This window comes from Temnothorax nylanderi, unplaced genomic scaffold (assembly GCF_030848795.1).
Source record: "Temnothorax nylanderi isolate EJ_2023f unplaced genomic scaffold, tnyl_v1.0 TNYL_tig0059_pilon, whole genome shotgun sequence".
In the NCBI taxonomy this organism is placed as follows: Eukaryota; Metazoa; Arthropoda; class Insecta; order Hymenoptera; family Formicidae; genus Temnothorax; species Temnothorax nylanderi.
Window position 1 is genome coordinate 968,479 of NW_027249121.1, and position 21,487 is coordinate 989,965.

At 45.3% G+C, this 21,487-nt stretch overlaps 1 protein-coding gene across 11 annotated transcripts in view; it reads left to right on the forward strand.

The window, feature by feature from the left end:
• Chi (LIM domain-binding protein 2 Chi) overlaps nt 1-21,487 on the forward strand; it is a 140,525-nt gene that overhangs the window by 63,360 nt on the left and 55,678 nt on the right. Inside the window, exon 1 of one of the 11 annotated variants that reach the window (XM_071707601.1) lies at nt 1,787-4,657. The exons of 5 other annotated variants lie outside the window; for them this stretch is intronic. In XM_071707601.1, the coding sequence (XP_071563702.1) occupies nt 3,780-4,657 (878 nt within the window). In that variant the 5' untranslated portion in view covers nt 1,787-3,779. Of the gene's footprint in view, nt 1-1,786; nt 4,658-21,487 lie in introns of those variants that run through there. 5 more of the 11 variants (XM_071707604.1, XM_071707602.1, XM_071707603.1 and 2 more) reach the window with 5 other exon arrangements.

Below are 21,487 nucleotides of genomic sequence, written 5' to 3' on the forward strand. Positions count from 1 at the left end.
GAGAGAACAACCTTCCGGTTTGCGGATGACACGGCTTTCGGTAGCAACGAACATTTTCACTGTATCGGGAAAATATCCGGTGCTTAATGCCTCAAAATGCGATTTTCCTACCGCAAATCAGCGGATTTCTGTATTAAATCTCCATCTCGCGGATCGAATGCGTTGCTGCACGTTGCTATCACGGTAAGATTAACTTTGTTTCAAACCGTACAGTTTCTAAAAATTATTTAAAAAATGTATTTCCGAGATTTCTCACTTCAAATTGAAGGAACATGACTAGACTAGGCAGTTATAAACAATATTAAATTCAATTATATAAATAAATTATTAAGTTATTAAATTATTGCATAAATTATTAAAAAGTCCGTATGACAAGAGTCACACTTCCAGATGTAGATCTATTTGGAAAAGTCGCTTACGATTAGGACTTTCTTCTTCATTATTTTCCTCTTTATTATTCTAATATCATCCGAAAGATGTATGAACGAAATAATGTTAGAACTGTGACGAATTTTCGGGTGAGCGCAGTTGCGCGAGGTGTTTACGCTCGTGGATCGATTGGTCAATTCGGCACGTCGGTGCACGTCAAGACGGGCGAAGGGTGATTCTTCTTCCTCGCGCGCCGTACAAATACGTTCAACTTGACCCCGATTACGATGAATCGGATTTCCGGACTACGGTGATCCTAGCGGACACCCTCGAATCAATCCTTACGAGAAGGTAGAAAACGGAGAAGGTGGAAAGGGGGAGGGGAGGGGGAGTGCGCGGGGAAAGCCCGAGCGATTCGAATCGCACGGAAAGTGAAACTTCTCGTATCCACCCGCCGACTTTGGCCGTAGATACCGACTTCCTCCTTCACGAGCAACAATTTACCAAACGGAATCGGACACTGGCGTTTCCGGATCTCGTTACGCGGCCACATCCCGTACGTACATACGTTCGAATTTCCTAAACACGGCCGCGTTAAATGCAACTCGCAACGTTGTTAGGGAAGTGCTTTATTATACCTCGCGAGTTCTATTTACAGATTGGAAGAAAAAAAAAAGATATATCTCTAATCTCTTTATAGGCATATCACACGATTCACGCGTGATGAGGAAATCGGAACACACGAATATGACAGGATCGATTAGGCTATGCTAACACACGACACCCCGGACTAAACAGCAATTTAGCTTTAAAAAAAGAAAGAAAGAAAGAAAGAAACAAAAGGGAAAGAAAAATTACGCCACTCCACGCAATTTCAACCGAATTCATCAACCGCCTGTAAATTAATTCCGAACACGAACTCGCACGAGCAGCACGATATTTCCTAGATATTTCCTACTCCGAAATTTCATATCAGCGTTATCAAACTCCGCTCCGCTCCGCAAGTGGACGAAGCAGCTTGCGCCGGTCGCTCTCGAGTTCCCGAAATCCTCTCGGAAAGGGATTCCTCTCGCCGGGCACACGACACACGTGAGGTTGGGACCGTGTCCGCCGTTTTGCGTGGACGTCGGGCGTCGGGCGCTCACGTGGCACCCCTCTCCACACCACCTCCTTCATTCTCGCGGGCAACATCGTGTGCATGAGGTTCCCTCGCCGCCCGGCATCTTTCTCTGCGTCCCCCCCCCCTCTACCTTCGTGTTCCGATCTACCACCCGAACGACGGCGGTCCCACGATCTTCCACCCCTCTCTCTCCCCACTCGCTCTCGTCGCTCTACCGCGCGTCGCTCGCTCCCCCCCCCCCCCTCTGGCGTCGCTCCCCGCCACAACGCTCGGCGCGCAGCGTTCTCGGCACTCGGCAGCAGCCGAAGAGAGCCGACCGCTGCGCCGTCGCGCGTCGCGCCCGCCGCTCCTCAGTAACGCGAGCGCCTTCGTGGAGTTTGGTATCCTCTGTTCTCTGCCGCTCGCGCGCCGTACGTCGTCGTGGTAACGCGCAACGCGCGGCGGCAACGCGCTCTCGTCGTTCTATCCTCCTTTGTCCCCGTCGTATCGCGTTGGAATACGTTTGCAAGTGTTTACGCCGGGAGTGTACGCCGAGCGCGTTTCTCGTGAATGAAATCGTCGCGACATTAGACGAGTGGTTTTGGTGAATCGAGAGAGAGTCTCGCGCGCGCGCGCGACAATTCGGAGCCGTGTGTACGTCGAGGTAAACAAAAGAGTAAAGAGTCGGCCTGAATCCGAGCGAGTCAACGAGCTGGAAAACCGGCGCGTACGACTTGAAGGTAAATCACGAAAGTGTGTGACCGTCGTTAGCCGGTGTGTCCGCCCGGAGAGAGAAAGAGAGAGAGAGAGAGAGATAGTTTTTCGTGTCGCCGAGGCGCGAACGCGAAGAGAATGCCGGGACGCGTGACGCGGTCGGTCGGGGAGCAGCGGCGTGCTCGCGCCGGTTTGGTTTTCGGGTCGCCGAGTGGCGACTGAGGGGGGCCGGGGTAGGAAGGGAGAAGGGATGCGAGGGATCATCCCGCGGGAGCAGCAGCCGGCGCGGTGTGTTGGGTAGCGGCGTGCCGCGTGTAGGTGCCGGGGGGGAGGTGGAGGAGGAGGAGGCGGCGGTAGTAAGTGGGTAGGAGGGAGGAGGGTGATCTCTCTCGGGCGCGCGAGGATGGCCGGCTGGCGGCGAGCGGCGCTGATCCGCAACGTAGGTGCTGCTGCTGATGCTGCTGATGCTGCTGTTGCTGCTGTTGCTGCTGCCGCTGCTGCTGCTGCTGTTGCGCGTCGCGACACCGACCGACACGACGTGACGGCCACGTGCCGCAGCGGACGCGTCGTCGTTGGCCAGTGGCATTAACTCTCTCCCCCTCTTATCGTGACCGGGTGATTGCGTGCCGAGCATGTCGTAACCGCGCGTTTCGGAACACGCGATCGGAGTGTACTCTCTCGCCCGCTATATATTCAGGCGCCCCCGACGTATAAACAGAACGGAGGTACTCTCGCGAGCAAGCGCGCGCACGCACGCACGCACGTACGCATGCCCGCGCGTGTGTATTTGCCGAGTAAAAGCGGGCCCGGGAGGAACCGCGAGGAGTGAGTACTCGCGTCAAGTGACCGGGAAACACGAGGGGCGCGCGAGAAGAGGAAAGGGAGATTCGCTGCTCTTTTTTTGAGACGAGAACAGAGGTGGGCCGTTTCTTCACACGTGGGATAATATGTGAAAGATTTTTGTTCGCGTAACTGTGTGGGGGAGGTTCTCCGGGATCATCCACGAGTTCAGCGATATAGTGAGGGTGATTGCGTTAACGTGTAAACATAAGTCCGCCACGATACCTTCCGTCCGATGTGCACCTTGGGGTAACGCGTGACTCCCCCCTCGTTTACGCCGGGGAAGGATACTCCTACGATGTGCAGTGATACGTAACGTCCTTTCGCAGTGATCGTGACAGAGGAATCAAGCAACGTCGTGTCGGTATTTCGAGGAACGGGAGTTTCGAAGATGTAATCGATTTCAAGGCGATCTCAAGACTGAAAATAAATTCGTAGTGACGTATATTTGGAGGATACAAAACACTCGAGGTGGTGGTGGTTGCTGCACATGTCTGAGGAAAATTGTGCTTTAAACTTGTCATCCAAACTCGGGCAAGACCGAAAAATTTGGAAAGAAAAACCGCGGGAAAAACAGTGACAGAGAAAGAAGAGTGAGATATTGTACGAAAGCGGGAAAAAGGAACGTGGTAGGAAAGGAGAAAGTGAAGAGGCGAAAGGAGAAAGAGAGAGAGAAGAAGGAACACGCTTCGTCCTCTAGTCCAAATCCCAGCGGGAGTTCGAGGAGAGGGTGAAGAGCGCCGTGGAGGGGGGAGTGATGCCGGCGGTGAGCGTGGCACAGCGCCCTCCAGGTGGAATCCCACTCCACGCCGGCGTGCCGGTAGCTCCCAGCAGCGTAACCGCCCCCGGTCCGTCGGGCCGGTGCCTCGGGGGCCCGGCAGCGCCCCCCGCCGGCTCGCCACCGCTGCCGCCGTCCTTGCAATCCCTTGGCGGCGGCGTCGCCACTAACAGCAACAGCAACGTCAACCCCAACAGCATTAACCACAGCGGCAGCAATAGCAACAACTCGCTCGGCGGCGGCAACCCCAACAACATCGCCAACAGCAATCACCACCTAGGCATCAACACGGCGAGCGGCGCCACGAATCCTCTGCAGGCGATGGCGTCGGCGGCGGCATCGCTCACGCAGCTCAACAACATGGCGAACGGCCCACTGCCGCCACTCGCGGGCACGGGCCCGGGCGGACCGCCGAGTCTGCCGCCGCCGCAGCCGGCGACGACGCCGACGCACGGCGGGCCGCCGACCCCGCACGGCGGGGTTAGCGCGGCGCCCCATCTCAACGGCGCATCGCCGAGTCCCCATCCGATGCCGCCCCACGGTATGATGAGCGGTTCGCCCCACACGCCTCACCCGCACATGGGGGGCGGCGGACCCTCGCCCCATCCCCATCACCCGGGGCCCCACATGGTCGGCTCGCCGCATCATCCAGCGGCGCCCCATCCGATGGGCCCGGCCGGCATGATGGGGCCGGCCGGTATGCAGCCCCAAGGCGCGCCCGGTATGTGCGGCCCCGGACCCAGCGGCCCGATGGGCCCGCACGCGCATCCGCAGGGACCAGGGGTACCTGGACAACCGCATTTGCACAACGACCCGTTCTTCAACTGCCAGCCTTTTCCGTCGCACTACTACAACAGGTAAATTCGCGAGACGGCCAATACGATACGTTTGATACGTTTGACATCTTACGGAAGCGGAGGTGGTAATAGGGCGAGAAGGGAAAAAAGAATTGCGACCAACGACTCTGTCGATTGTCGCCCCAAAGTTTCGAGAGGCGATAGAAGCTGTTGTAAATCCCAATTTTTCGATCATAATTAAACATTACATATTTATACTATTAAATTTGAAATTAATATTAGATACTATAAAAAAGCTGTTTAATAATTTCTATATATTTATATATATAAAAACTGATGTTTTATACATCTTTCTTAAACTATGTTATTTTTATTTTATTATACTTGTGCTTTTCAATATTGGATTAAACTTTATGTACTTGACGATCTAAAAAAACATATTAAAACGTATTAACACTTTGATTGTCTGTATAAAATGAAACGAAAATTGATGATAATAGGCACATAATCTATAAAACATAACGATAATCCATAAGATGTACATAATTGATTTCAAGATTTATTCTATCACATACAAATGTGACATTTCGCATTATAAAAGCAAAGTTTGAATTAAATGAAATTTTAATATTTTATCGTTTAATTCTTTTTCGAAAATCGCGATTTTCTTCATGACTCACATTACTAGGAACAAACAAGATTTTATGACTGTTTGACTTATTGTTAGCAAGATGATTCTAAAAATAGTTTTATGCGATCTGCATTGCGATTTTCTCGGAGTAGTGGTTTACCGACAGACTGATATAATCGATAACGGTTCTTCGTTTTTCTAAATGTTTATTTTTTTATTTCAATTGTCGCATATTACAAATTGCAAAGATGATTACGGGATTATGCTGGAAAAAGCGTGATTCCAAGACTTTAGCGTATAAAATCGATATTACGTTCTAGTCGCGAACAAATTTTTCGTCGCGTTTGGCAGGCGTGATTTTCATAAGATCGATATGGTTAATAGTGCTTCCCTGCCATAGCAACTGTAATGAATGTGCCATAAACGTCAAAATTACGACAGAAGGAATAATTTGCATACTCGATCATACGTGAAAATAAATACATACGTCGCCGATATCTCGCTCGACATCGAAAAAGCGCTGCGTGTTTCCGTTTATTTCTCTCCGAAGAAAAGATCTTCGATATTTCAAAGGCAATTTCGCGGATTGCTGTGGGGAGGGAGAAATCGAATTATACAGGATTTATCAGAAATTTTCTTTCAATTGCTAACTTTTTAATAAATTTGAAATTGATTGCTACTCAACGAGAGTAGCCCTGATCGTCGATACTTTTATCTAAATTTTTAAATCAAAATGTTATTGAAGTAAACCAGATTTAAGATGAATTGAAGTTTTTCGTTATTTATTTGTATTACGAAATTGGAATTAATTAATTCAGTCGTTTTAACATTCAATTCCTTTAAGTCATTTAAAATCTTGTTACACCTCGATATATTTGTTTAAAATTTTATTTCTATGCTTGATAGAAAACGCGAAGTTTCTGAGACGCCCTGTACAGTGATATAAATAGGTAATCTGTCGTCATACCGGCCATAACAGTTCGCCGTCACGCGAAAGAACACTCGCACGTGCGTCTCGCCAGTCGGGGTGGAACTTTGCGTGAAGGCGTATGTAAACTTTTTCTCGGGCCCGCGCGAGGAAGGGTAGATGGAGGAGGGAAAGGGGGAGGGTTGGAAAGTAGTCACGCGAGGTTTTACGAAAAACTGTATCGCGTGGCCGAAGGAATCTCCCGCGAAGCTCAGCACTTGCCGCCGCTTGTGCGCTATCTTAGTTCTGCCTCGCGGATAATCGCGATACGCTCCAATATTCATATGAAATTATTTTCTAATCAACGATAAATTCTCCACGTGTCGAGTTTTTTCTCTAGATCGCTCCGAGCAATCGCTTTGCTTCGGGCTGGAGAATAAATAAGTATCGATAAAGTAATCTTTCAGCGTGTAATCGATACCACCGGTCAAGAACGGTGACAAAAAGTTCACACATTTATTGACCATGCGTTCTTTTTCTATCTTTTTCTGAATCAGATCTATAATCTATAATTTTTTTTTTGCAAGAACACAATAGCGTTACATTGTATAAATTATTGGATAAAAAGTGGGAAGATGCACGGTCACTTGCGATTAATGTGCGGTAATATTTCTTAACGGTAAAATACGTTGTTTGATGTTTCTATAACGATTTCTAAGTGAGTATTCATATATGTATATAATTATTTTAATGCCTATTAAATTTATCGTCGAAAAGTATTCCAGCGCAACGTATAATCCGAACGGAGAAGAATAAATTGAAAGGGGTAAGCGGATAGGAAACATCCGGACAATATTAAGTTAAGATTATTCACGGCTTGTCTTCGATTGGTTCAAGATTATCCCGTGACTCGATCACGGGCCGGTGAGTTTTTTCCACCGCGGGTATTTTTAGACAATTGTTTTACGGCTCGATACTTCGTTCCGTGCCAATCGTCCGGTAGTCGCTCACTAGTACGTTCTCTCAGGCGTAGTAACAGTATACCCCGAGAATCCGTTACCTCGGCTAGGATCTTCCTGGTCACCGTTGCACAGTTGGCTCCGCGCAACACGGTTGAGAATAATACAATGTAGATATCCGTAAAAGTCTGCGAAGATTTTCTGAATAATATGATCGCTAAATCGTCGATCTCAACGCAGGTTCGTCTAAAACCACGTTTCCAATAGCCATTAAAATCGACCGATTGGCCCGCCAAAAATTCACCCGTTTACACGAGTTTATAATAAGACACGTAATAAAAAGCAGACTCCGTCTGCTTCTCCGCGAAAATAGAACTTGCTGCGAGCGCAGTAGCCGTTTTCTTAGATGAAATTCGGATGTAAAATCATGCGCGAGATTGGAGAAAAACGACTATCGGTTTCACCACGGATATACGCGAGTGGCTCGCTGTCGGTCAGGTGCGTCGAAAAAGAAGTCGTCTTCGTCTCGCGGTATCTCTCGGTGTGTCTCAGGTGCCCCGCAGGTGGGAGGTGCCCCTGGCGCAGGTGTGCATGCACGTCCGTCCGCGACTTCCTCCTTCGCCGGGGCTCGCCTTGCGGAGGAAAAAGTAGTCAGGGGTTAAAAGAACGTCGATACCTCGGTATGTGCATGACGACGATTATCCGGTACTTCTCCTCCTCGGCCTTCTTCGTATCCGGTCTGGACGTCTCTATCACCTCGGCATCATCTCTACGCTCACCGTCCCCGTCTGGTAATCGCACGGGCTCATTAACATAAGCGTTCCACCCTGGTACATTCGTACGAATGACGATGCTACTTTGCTCACAGAGTTGTGGCCAAAGCTTTCTTTTTAAGTAGGTATGTTCGTACTCGACAATTCCACTTAACATACGCGAAACGTTCAAGCCCCGCCATCGCTGGTAATTTCTGATTGACCGTCACGCCGAGTGTTTTGTCAGGAGTTTTGCCTTAATGCTTCATCATGAAGCTTCTTTATCATGAAATTTCATGTAGAATATTTGAAAAGTTTTAAAGCGTGATTATTAAAGTATTTTTCGACCGACTCTAAGATATCTCACGCAAACGTATCTTTCTGAGAGAATTTGCTTTTAATCGAGCTAAACTCAGGTAGTATCGTCTCGCAAGATTAATCGCGATATGTAATGCAGATAAGAAGACCCGCATTTATGTATACTGTCGCTGAATTGCTACTAGCTTTGCAACACTTGACTGAGCTTCTTAGCATATGTGCAACTTCGTACTTGGGAAAACCCATACCATTGTCTCACCTAGGAGATGTTGCTTTAATGTCGCAGCATTCTTCTATATGTCTCTAATTATTTCTCTGAATCAACTTTGGATCGTTAATTTTCTTGTTAAAGCAGAGTGTGCAATTTTTTTGAAAATTATTTTATGATCGGAATTATCGTAGACGATACGATTACCGTTGAAGTGCGATAATTTATATAAGAAAATATAATTATAAATTTTTGTATTATTATTTAAATTTTATAGCTTTCGAACACCTTTTTATTTCAGAGTGAGACGTTACACGAAGATTAGTTCTGGTTTGTCGTCCTCGAGAGCAAAAAGAACAGCAAAAGAATTTGGATAATCTGCGCAAAGCGCAACCTTGACGTTCTTGTTCTAAAATTCCCCAGGTATAACGTACATTACATCATTCAAATATTTGCACCGGCTGCATACTGAGATTACGCGTGCATGCGCGCGAAGGTGTTGTTTCAAATTTGCTTGGGAGAAAAATACACGAGGCGTTATCGCGAAATGAGCGATGACGTATCGGGTAGTCTAACCGGGTTCTCGAAATTTTGTAACCATTGTAAAACGTCTGGAGCACGTGTTTAAGTGTTTCTAAGACAGTTACGAAGGTGACAGAGTCGACACGAGTTGTCGTGATAGCTTCACGCGTTGGTAGCATTATCGCACGTCAATGTCATCGTAAAAAAAAATATTTATTGTATTAGATTCGCGATGTGAGGTAAGTAAAGTAAAATTAATCGCGAACAGCTCGACGAGGAATATCGAACGCGGGCGTAGCGTTTAAAGCATGATCGGAAGTACGAGCGCCGTCGGCGGCCTTATCTTATCGCGGGCCTTCTCGGTAGGATAAGAAGAACCTTGATCGCCTCACGACAAAAGCGAATCGGCACCTTGCCTCTCTTTCAAGGTCTCGCAACGTTGATTTTCTTCACGCGGCGAGATTTTTCGAAATTTACAAAATGCTTCGTGAGACTTGCGTGAGACTTGCGTCAAAATTATAAATCTTTCGCAAACGTTTAAGTTGAATTTTAAATGCTGTGACTTAATATCGCGTATTAAAGCGTATACAAATTTTATCTCATACTTCTTTAAGTGCGCTTTTAAAATTATAATTTGTTAATTTTTACGCTTTTGAAAATATTTAATTTTTAGATTTGTAAATTAGAAAAAATGACGCTTAGCCCACATTTTCGCGGAGAAATTCCAAGTTATTTCCAAGTATATTAATTGAAGCATATGCTCAACTCTGATACAAATTTTATGATGTAATTTATACGGGGAAAGCGGAGTGGGGGGATTGCAAGGATAGATTATCATTGGCTACAGACCCATTATAGATATGCACGAGATTATGTTATTTGGTATCAACGGCGATGCAGCTATCTCCGGTTACCAGAACACTCCTTACAATTAAGCGCGTACAATAATAACAGCCGTGCTCTTCGATGCAAGATGATTCTCCTCTTGTTTTTGCAACATAGTCGTTTCTCGTTTCAAGCGAGAGACAGCCGCGGGCTGTCTTTCTAGCGGCTTTCCGCTAGCGCGGGACTAGAGCGGGATTAGCGTGCGGCACGTACGTCTCGCACGGTGTTTCTCTAGTTATGTTACAGGGGTATATAAAGTAAGCGCCGGTGCGATATAACCGGCGCACGTGCGAATCATTTAGAGTATCAGCAAGATAGTACGGATCGCGATCTACTTTTACACCGGCAAGAAGCTACCACTGAGTGGAATTGTAGATTCATTGCGGTCTGCCCGATTAATTCGTCATTCAGTCATTCGAGAATTTTTTTTCCATTGCCGAAGCATCGTTTGCGTATAGTAACTTTCTACATTACGTAATATCCTTACATTACATATTTGATATATGAAAGTATTTCAAGTAAAAATGCTCTTCTGCCAAGAAATAATTAACTCAACATATTTGACTGTACTTTTTGAATTCTGTATTTTACACCATATCCTGTCGAACTAAACCAATGAATCTTCAATCGCTGTCTGTCTAGACATATCGGATATTTTTGTCGAACCTCCTATATCCATAATATAGTTGATTTAGCAAGTGTCGTCTTTCGAAATATTAAAACACAGAGAGTGTCCATACACATCTTTACATTTATTGTATTTTAAGAAATTAAAAGCATTTCTTATTCTAACCCTTTTGAATGAAACGCGAGAATTTCTGCAACTGTGTTCATTATATACAATCAGGCATACAGCAAAATTTTAGAAATATTCGTCAGTTTTACACGGTAAACATCGAATCCGCGCTTGAGAGGAAAAGTTTAAGTAGCTTTTTCCTTCGATGGAGCAAGTCCAGGGCACGAGGGGGAGGGAGGGCTTATTCTGTCGGAGAGAGGTACGCGAGGAAGAGATGCACCGGTCGCCGTCGTTGTTGTGCATAAAGCCGTGCGCAGAGAGCGTATCAGGCCGTATCGCGTCGGTCGGTTCCAGTTTCTCGTGAAACTTCTCCGCGCGGCCCGGCAGGTTCAAGGCGAGCATACGCGAAGGCGCGCACCCCGCCGCTTGGCAAGGGGGAGCGTACATGTACACGTACGCGCATACGCACACGTATGCGCATGATGCATATGGATCGCGCGCGCCGGAAGTCGCCGAGGCGGCGAAAGAATTATCGAGCCGGCGAAATGATTTTGTTGCTGTATTACAAGGTTTCCTCCACTCCCCTCTATTCTCCCCTGAAATTAACTTCCATGCAATCAGCAACTCATATTGCTTACGTGGATGTTAATCTTTTTAATAAATAGTCAGTCCGCGCCCGTCCGTCAGGAGAGTGACGTTCAATCTGTGTAATTGGGTGACCAATTACGGATGAGGAACATGTACGAACTTTGTGCGGCACGTAAACTATTGGGATCCCGTGTGTTACACGTTGCATGGCGATGGAAGAAGATATCGGTGTTGCAATTACAGACTAAATTCCAGTTTAGAAGTTACCATGAAAAGTTACATTTTGCATGTTTCATTCACTTATCAACAAATAATTCGGTCTTTAGTTTCTTCCTAATGCAGAGCCCATAGTTGAAATTTCTTTTTATTCGCATTCAATTGCATCAATACACTAATTGCTGCAAAAAGAGGTTCTTGAGAGTTGGAAAGATCATGTTTATCTTTTCTTGGAGAAACAAACATCTACACATTGATACAAGAGTTGAGTGTCTTTCTTCTTCTTTGAATGTCGAGTGTCGGACAGTATTGTTAGCACACCGAGAATTATTGAAAGAGAAAAAGATAGGCGAAGTACAGACAAAGAGGAGAAAGGTTTCCCTGAGTCACGGTTTACCTAGAAACATCGATGCAGGTGTCTCTTGGGACAGGTGTAATTTGGCAAACGTCTCCCCGGATTGTCAAGCTTTCCTTCGCGCAGGCAGGGCCGCATCCGTCCCGGCACCACGCGCTGAACTTAGCAAACGAAGCTATGTTTATTTTAATTAGAAACCTCAGTGTAATAGCACACCAAATGTAAATTACTAGGGTTTGCTGGGTAATTAGTTTTAATTTAATTAACACGGCCGTGTCCAAAATTTCTGTCGGCGTCATGAATTTCTTACAACACGTACAACGTGTCGCGATTTAAAAATTCTCGTTAATAAAACGACGAAATATTTTAGCGGGCTATAAAATATTTCCGTGTGAGTGAGAGAAATGGCATTCGTAATCAATTTTGTAGCCACACGCGTATTTCTTTCACGATTTTCCAAACCTAATGAAACATAATTATCCGGCACCATAGCACAGATACGACCGGCGGAATTAATATAGATGAATTAATCTCGAGGTTGATAAAACTCGTGATCAATGCTCAGCCTCTCAGCGAACCGATTGGGCTTTACAAATCGATATTCGCCCGACGATTATGATTTCAACGTGCATAATCGCCTCGCGTGTGTAGATTCGCCCGTGAAACAACGTGAGAGCCACCCGCTCTCGCGCTCGCGCCGAGATCAATGGCGCCACGAGATTCCCTTGATTTACCCGACCCGCTCATTTACTCCCTTATCTGGCCCGATACCCGATAGTCGATCTATACCCACGTACGTACCCGTTAAGTTTTATGGGTCAGGTTGCCTCGAAAGGTTCCTCGATTACACCCACTTAAAGAAGATCTCTCACGAATCACTGCAACGGCGGCGCGTGTTTACACGTAGGCTGCATTTCTCGAACGTCAGTGTAAACATCTCTTATCTTCGAGCGCTCACGAATCCGCTATCGGATGTCACCGACGCGCGAAGGGACTTCCCCCCCTCCCCCCCTCGAGATGCACGATCGGCTGACTGCAGGTTTGTTAGGATCTCGTGAACGTGCCCGATGATGCGTAACGATACGCTCGATATTGTTCGCTTGATTATTTTTCGACGTCAGTGATAGTTTCTTCACGCTATCTCGTCCGCTATTTCAATTTGGATTGCTTATATGAGGATAAATAAAAAAGTAAGGGCGATTGTTTCTTTATTCAAAATGTTTGGTTAGACGTTATAATGTCAATTGCAACTCTAAGACCTGTAGTATTTAGCTTTGTAAGGAATGATAAGTATTGGGAGCGCCATTCGCTGTGCGCACCAGTGTCGAGCAGCGCGTTACAATAAGATAAGATCATTTCTATAAACAAAAGGCGTAAAACTGATTGAAGTTTACGGAGGAGTGGTAATATAGTACGGAGATAACTGTATAATACAGAGGAAAGTATGAATGGATAGAAAGGTTTGATAAAGTAAGCGGTACATTCCTGGCTACACAATTAACCAAAAACATTTTATTCTAAGAGTATGAAGTATAAGAGGGAGTATAAGAGGGAGCTGATAGAATGCTGCAAAAAGTGTGTTGACAAGCAAAGAATTTATATTGAAAAATAATGTAATGATTTTGTCGCCAGCACTTGTACTTTTCGAATAGAAAAATAATTGGCCTTTAATTTCGTATTCGAAGCAATACGAAACATTTGTTTATTCAGAATTATTTCAGAATTAAATACGACGCTACATTGAGGTAAAAATATCGATCGTTCGTCTTCATTTGTTATAATTTGCCGTGTAACTTTGCGCATGAATAAGCCAAGGAATTTATCCTCGAAATCTTTTGGACGCGAATTCGAAACAGTGTTTACAGCCGGTGTTTCGCTAATGTTGCGAAAGCATTGGCGTCTCTCTTTCGAGACACTCGCGTGGATTTGATAATATCGGGCCAGAGAGGCTAAACTAAACATTGATTAACTCATCGTGACAGTTTCTCTTTTGTCTCGCTCTTAACGGCGACAGCGCGACGCGTGTGTTGCCGCGCTTTATTTATAAAATGTCGCGCGCGGCGTTACAGGCGCGGAAGCGCGTGTATACGCTCGCGCGTCACAAACTTCGTTAGCACACTCGAGGTGTTGCGACAAAGCGCCCGTTTAATTCATTCGCTCGTTCATTCACAGTTTCGACAGCGAACGTTTATCCAGATCCCGGCCACGCGAATGCGCCTAACGACCTGTCTCCGGCTCGCGCGATTAACATCGTCACCTCGCATCGGAAACGCGGCGGAAAGAAACCCGGCAAATGAGCTGCTCTCTCTCTCTCTCTCTCTCTCTCTCTCTCTCTCTCTCTCTCCGTGGCCGGTTCAACAACGGACACTGTCACGACAATTCGGATGGTTTATTTTTACACGCGCCGCTATTTCAACTTGATGGTCTCCCGTAAATAAAGAAGCACTTATATGCCTGCTCTTTCATCTCCAACGAATAATTCATTCGTGAATAAGCCCGTAGTACGTCCGCTATTCTCGTATTACGCGTACTTACTGGTAGACTAGTAATACTAGTTTATTTAGTGGGTAGAGAAAAAATTTTTTAGCAAAGAAGAAATTATCTATATCGTCAACTATTACAGTCCGTACTATAAAAGTATTTGCTCACAAATTCGACACTTGCAGACAGTCAAAATTTGTATTGGTCTTCATCATGCATAAGAAAAGGCTAATAATATATATTTTCTTTTTTAGCTTAGTATTCGAAATAATTGTCAAAACTCTGAGAAAATATATCGTTAGTTTCTTTTTTTTTATGCATGAAGACGATACAAATTTTGACTATCAAGTGTCGAGACCGGTTGACACTTTCGGCGTCAAGCTATGCGGGTGTAGCCGGTGTCGGCGCGCGGAAATAACGACCGATAGACTGAAATCAAACATTGAGCTATAAATAATAGGATTATCGCTGCCTGTCCAAATGCAGCGCACGCGACCTCGCGAACCTCGCCAAGTGTCCGTATATTCCGTAGAGAGCCGTGGGTTCAAGCGACCTACCTGCGCCGAGAGCGCGCGCTCTGCTTCGTTTCAGCGGTTCTCATCACGAGGATGACGTGAAGCGCCAAGTCGAACGAGAGTGTCTTTCGACATAAAAGGACTGGGATTTTGCTAATATCGTCGAACTTCGTAAACGTAATTTTACTTATTCCTTCGCTTTCCATATTTCTGCACTTCTGATTACATAAAAAGGCAGAAGAGAGATAAATTTAACCGACGTTGGCAAATCCGTCGCAAAATCTATCTGATATTTATATAATTTATAATCTCGCGAGTTACATCCAGCTTGTTGGCTATCCGACAAATTTGTTGTATAACGCGAGAGATATCAGCCTAAATCGTCGGGTTCTCGCGTCATGCGGCGTACAAGACGTAAGTCGGCTCGCATTGATGCGCGTTCACCGTATCGCCATTCTTGCATCATTTCGATTGCGTAACCGCGTGTCCGGCGCGTCGCGTCGGTGCGCGAGATTTTAAAATGTTATAGGAATTCGCTGGCACGTCCAGATCGAGGAAGTGTTTCGCGCGAGTGTCGTTCGTCTCGCGAATCTCCGATTCGATCCCACCCTTTCGTGATACTCGGAGGAGAGTGATCCGCGGAATATCGAGACGCCCCGTAGATTTCGAAGCTTGGACCCCGATGACTCGGGGGAACTTGGACGATGACGCGAGGATTTCTCCGCCTCGTTCCCTCCTCGCTGCTACGATTTCGAAAAAGAATCGCAACGACGCGAGATGAGAACCGCGAATGATTTGCCAGTGAAGCAGTTCGTTCGCGTTGAAGTTGGCTCGGCTGGTCTCTCCCGTCGTCTCTGACTCTCTCGTCCCGCGCTCCCCTCCCTCTTCTCTCGCTCCCCTCCGTTTCTTTCTCCGTCTTCCCTTCTGTGTGTGTGTGCGTTTCCCTTCTTCTCCCTCTCGCGCTTTACCTCAGCACTGGTCTCTCCGTGGTCCGTGTTCTCAAGGCCGCCTCCTCGAATCCTCCTTCCTCGCCTCGCCTTCTCTCCACGTCTTCTCCTGCTCCTCCTCCACACCTCCAACTCAGCCTCTTCCTCTTCGTCGCTCTCTCTCTTTTTCTCTCTTCCTTCTCGTCTCCTTCCATCTCACCTCAACCTATCTCTATCTTTCGATGCGGTCGCCTCCTCTCTCGCTCTCTGTCCCCCTTTCCCCCTTCTCTCTCTCTCTCTCTCTCTCTCTCTCTCTCTCTCTCTCTCTTTCTCTCACGTCTCTCGGCTTCTGTGAGAGAACTTAGCTACACGCGCTACGGCGCATCGAAGTTTTGAGTGAGCTCAAAGTCGATCGTAGTTTGAGTTCGCCGCCGAGGCACCGAGGCATCGGCGGGATGCATCTCTCCGGTAGAAATTGCAGGCACCTTGCAACGTGGAAAATGTCGTTTGACCAGTTCGCGCTCTACGACCGGGTTGCTCGCGTCGGATCTGGTAGTAGGTCCGGTTGCGAATCTTCCGAATGGATTCGAAAGTCGCTTCACCTCGTTCTTCTTCTTTTTGTTTCTTTTCTCTCTCTTCATTTTTTTTTAGACGTATGACGCTGGAGATAATCGTTTTAGTGTATTTACGATCCTTTCGCGCCTTTTCGTGGACTTTATAATTGATTTCAAGCTGATCAATTTTTTTTATAATAATCGTGGAGACTGTGATTTCTTTTTAGCAATTTATAAAACATTTTAAGGTTTTTTAAAGGATATTGTAGCAAAATTTTACTGTTTTGTAATTTGTGGGTAAAAGAACAGAAGCTGTTAAATATTTAAGTAAAAATTAAATTGTTTAAGAATCTTACATGAGATATTTAGGATAAGTTGCGAGGAAGTAAGTTAAAATAATTGTTTCTATTTCATAACGAGACGCGCGTATATATTTACGTCCGTTTTCTAACTATTCCTCGCTTTTACATATAACAACGAAACGAAGGCAGGTATATCTCCCCTTCTTCCTGTTCAGCACATATCATTTTACATATCGCGATTCACAATTCCTATACCGTGAAAGACGTTCGTAGGTAGGCTCTCTCGCAGAACTTTTTCTTTTTACCGGACGAGCGATCTCGACCGTCGAGATAAGAGCTGTCGCATTAACAATGCAATCAGAACGTTGAATCACGTTGCATTTCAGCCAGAATTAAATCGGGAGCTTAGCGTGGAGTTATGAGACACGAGGTTACGAACCATAACCGTTCAAATTAAAATTTTTATACTTTGTATCGTCGCGTGAGATACACTTTTCTGTTCGCAGCTTATCGAAGGGGAGTTATTTATAACTCAACGCGAAAGTGTGTGTCTTACGTTTTGCTGGACAAAAATTTCGTATGCGTCGATGTCCGAAGCTACTTGAAGCACGCAGGAGAGAGTGAGAGAGAGAGAGAGAGAGAGAGAGAGAGAGAGAGAGAGAGAGAGAGAGAGAGAGAGAGAGAGAGAGAGAGAGAGAGAGAGAGACCTCCGCTGGTCCATTCGTCGATGTTTTTTTTTCGAGCGGGAAGACGAATCCCGCTCACCTTGAAAGGTACGTCGCGTGGCTCGTCGTTCGGGCCGTTCGTCGGATAAAGCCCTTCGAGCGACGCGCGCAGGAAACTTCGAAAAGTCAAGTCCCGGGGTTTCGTGTCTCGACGCACTTTTCCTCCGGCGTGGCGAGGACGCGGGCATGCATTTTCAAGGCGATCGCGAACCGCCGCGGCCACCGTCGCCGCCGCGCTGTATGCACCTTCGCGCATAAATTTTAGAGACACTGACTCCGGGTATAAATTATAGCGCGTAATTATTCTTGCAAAAAGGGCATCGGGGCGCACACGCGGGGTAGAAGTGACTTTCGGCACATTGTCGCTTCGTAGCTCTCAGGCTGAATGTTGGTTTCAACTATAACTGCAATTGCAACCGGCGCGTTTTGTTCACTCGTAATTTTCTTCGAGTCCCGCGCTTTTTCCCGTTCCGAACTAATAACTGCGATACGCCGTTATTCGACGCGCAAGCATATTTTATCTAAAACTTCACATTGTGCTTATTAATCGATATTTTTTGTTCATGTATCGCCGGCTTATATATCACGACTCCGTTAGAAAAAAAGTTGTAATCGCGAAACTGAATTAGAAATGTTATAAGTTGCTGCAGAGTGAGCAGTTTTTCGATCAGAAAAATGATCGTAGTGTCAGCTGCAGGAAACGCAGCGGTAACACTACGATCATTCTTCCAACATTCTTCACTCAGCTTTTAATTGTGATTTAAAGTGAACTAATTTCTAGTCAATACGATATTTTGTCCATGCGATGTACACTACCGTTCAAAAGTCTGGGAGCACTACCTTCTTAAGAAAAACAACAGTGGTGCCAATACTTCTAAAGAAAAACATATATGAGAAACTTTACTGTGTGTTTTAACTATTGAACACAGTATTATTTGTTTCTAATCATTTTCCAAGGAAATGTTTTATTTGAAGAATTTTATCAGCACCGCTGTTGTTTTTCTTAAGAAGGTAGTGCTTCCAAACTTTTGAACGGTAATGTATATCGCTGTCATCGCGACTTGGGGAAGACCGGAGAAAAGGTCAGGATGTGTTCCGTTGCAATGTGATCCGGTAGATCATCCGGGGAGAGAGGTCAATTCTGACGTTACGTTTCTATTCTGAGCCAGATCTATTTGACGCCTTTTATTCGTGAAATTATGGCGATGGACTCGAGTCTCGCGTATCTGATTCCGCCGGGACTGGAGCGACGGGAAGACCTCTTTCTCCGCGCGGAGAGGCGTTCGCGCTCGCGTCATCGCGAGCGTGCGGCAGGAATGGTCTCGCCGTTGTCTTGCGTTGTGTGGGTCGAGTCGGGTGGATCATTTCGGGAACCAGTTCCGAGCGGTCCACAGGTCGAAGCGCCTCGTTGTTAGGTCCCCGCCGTGTGTGTGATCATCCAGCGAGGATTAATCCTTCCAGCGTGCTCGGGGTCACGGCGGAGCGATTCATGAGGATCTACATCTTCATTCTGTTTTTCGCGTTTGATCCCGCGAATAAAGAAGCAAAGCTCTCCACTTTTGTGTCGCGCTCCTTGGGAGATTATAAAATATCGGCTCCCGAGAGTTCGCATCGCATTGAACACATTTGCGTGAAACGATCGATCGATTTTCCGAAGGATTAGTGTAATATACATTCGGAGTAGATAATTGCACCGGCAAATGACGTTGAATTAGTTAACATGACAGCAGTAAAGTATCTTAATCAGTGATACGTATGTTATTAGGAAACGTTATTTTATGTTGACAAGTTGAAGTAAAAAAACTAAAGTAAATAAAAGTAACATAATAAATAAAATTTATCTGTAAAAATATTCTGTATTATTTACATTACAAAAAATACTACGTGCTTGTGATTGACGATTGTATGTCGTATCACAATATCATAATGTTCGAATTTCCTTTATTATAAGAAATCGTATTTACATTTGTAGTATTCTTCTTGATCGAATAATTACGAATAAATTTGAGCGAACGGCATAATTGAAAATATACTCCGTGGAAATTAATATACGCGCGACGCGGACGCGGAAAGTTTATAAACTTCATGACAGCCGAGTCCATCCTATTGTACCAATTAGAACGTATTTCCATTGGAAGCGTGTACCGTGATTGGCCCACCGATGGAATGAATCTATCGAGAGATGGAACGACCCGGTTCTAGTCATGCAAATTTATTCCAATAATTACGTTTGTAGCTAACTCGCGGAATACCGCGGTACACAATTTTGATATTATTGACAGGTCGATGGGCATCAGCCGTTTCTATTAAATGCGGGCGAGTCGGCGATACGTCTACGCGAAAATGCGACGCGATGCGAACGGACGGACGAGTGTTAAACGGCGCCCGTTAAAATGCCAGGATGGATTCTCCCTCCTCATTACGAAGTAATCGGGAATCTCGAGTCAATTGCGTTTAATACCACGTATACGTACTTGACAAACGGCGAGACTTTACGCGATTATTTGCTTTCGTCCGATCAACTTTGTTGATCGCTCGCGCCTACAACTTCAGAAATCGTATCTAACTCGAGTCATTAACAATTACGTACGCATTATATAGTGTCTTGTTCCTGGAATTATATGGACACGGTGAGGTATAATGACATAATGTATCGATTTGTCGATGGGACTTGTTTGAATCGGATTTAACGTTGATGCTGAAATAAGAGGTCATACACACACTCGCATGCGAGAATGCATACATAAGTATACGCACGATTTTATAATTATAGCAAAAGTTCATGCAGAATTCTATAGCAAATGTAGACATATTTTCAGGAATGCAGTACCTATTAGAGGATAACGAAAAGGGTTCACGTAATCATTTATTTTACTTGATTTTGAATTTTTAAGGAGTTAATGATAATTCTTGTTATAAAATTAGCTAAAACATAGTCGAGAGCTAGCGCACATCTCAAGCGATAAAGCTGCTCCCGTGCACTACACTACACCACCGTCATACGTATAACAATAAGATTTTAACCAGGCGGTTGTGCCTGCCGCATTTTTCCCAACGCGCAACATCCCGGTGTAGTACACGCTAAAAGCACAAGATCGTTTCAAGTGCTCCATGAGTTCCGCACGTGTACTAAAGTCTACTCCTTCACTTCCTACGTTATAGGGATTAAAGCTTCTAGCGGAGAGGAGGTGGAGGCCACGTGGAACTAGCGCGCGCGGAATAGTTCTCTAAGTGCGGCCAGCTTTTCAAACTTTCATACCCTCGAAGCCCCAGTCATATTTTGTTCCCCGGCCATTTTCCCCGAGAGACGAATCGTCGTAGATTATGCGTGTGGTCGTTCCTGTCACATTAGCCTTCATTAATCGTTCTCGTTACCGCAAAGAAACGTGGTTTGCATTCGATTCGTTAGATTGCTGACTAATTGACTTGTTATGAATACATGAATTGTAATTTCATTTCTCAATGACAGTGACGATGTACATTGGCAAGCTCGAGGAAACAATTGTATAAACACAATGTAACATATAAAAATAGAAGTTTAATAATTTCTCATACTTGGAATTGAATACAATGTTAATTTTTTGCTCATTTGTGATGCAATCGACTTGCTGAGCTTTTATAATCATGTCAAACATTTTCCAAGTCAACTTTTTGTTAATTTTAAAACTGAAATTTATTATTCGTTAATATTAAATCTCAAATTAAAAATCTTTTTCGTTAATATTAAATCTCAAATTTATTAGGCTTTTTCCAACTAATATTTTTATTTGCTATCTGTCAAAACGGAGTGGTTAAGGGAGGTAGGTTGTTATTCTTTTTTACTCTCGGTTGGATATATATACTGTCGAATATGTTTCTCAACGATGTAAAAGTCCAAACTGCCTTTCTAGCGCAGGCTAGTTTTCCAACTTAACTTCGGAGCTATCACGAACGATCAATGTTGGCAGAGGTACAACAATTTTTCGCACGAAAGCGATCTTCACGTCAACGGATTAAGATAAACGCGGAAAGGATTTATCGGCGCGTCAGAATGCATGACTTTGCACCTTGTGTCTCTGCCAGAATTGTTTCGCTGATTGTACATGCGAAACGAGTCTGATAATAGCTCTTATACGAAATGGTGTAGAAACCGAAGAGTGCTTCGAGGAAAAAATTCGTTAATTGTAAATTCCGCGAACCTCGTCAAAGCAGCGGATGACCGATCAAAGAAATCTCCGTGGGGACGACGATATTTTTCGCGTTGGCTCGTAAAACGAGCATCCCCGGCGGCGCGGCGGGAAAAAAACGGCGGGATTTTATCGAACCCTTCA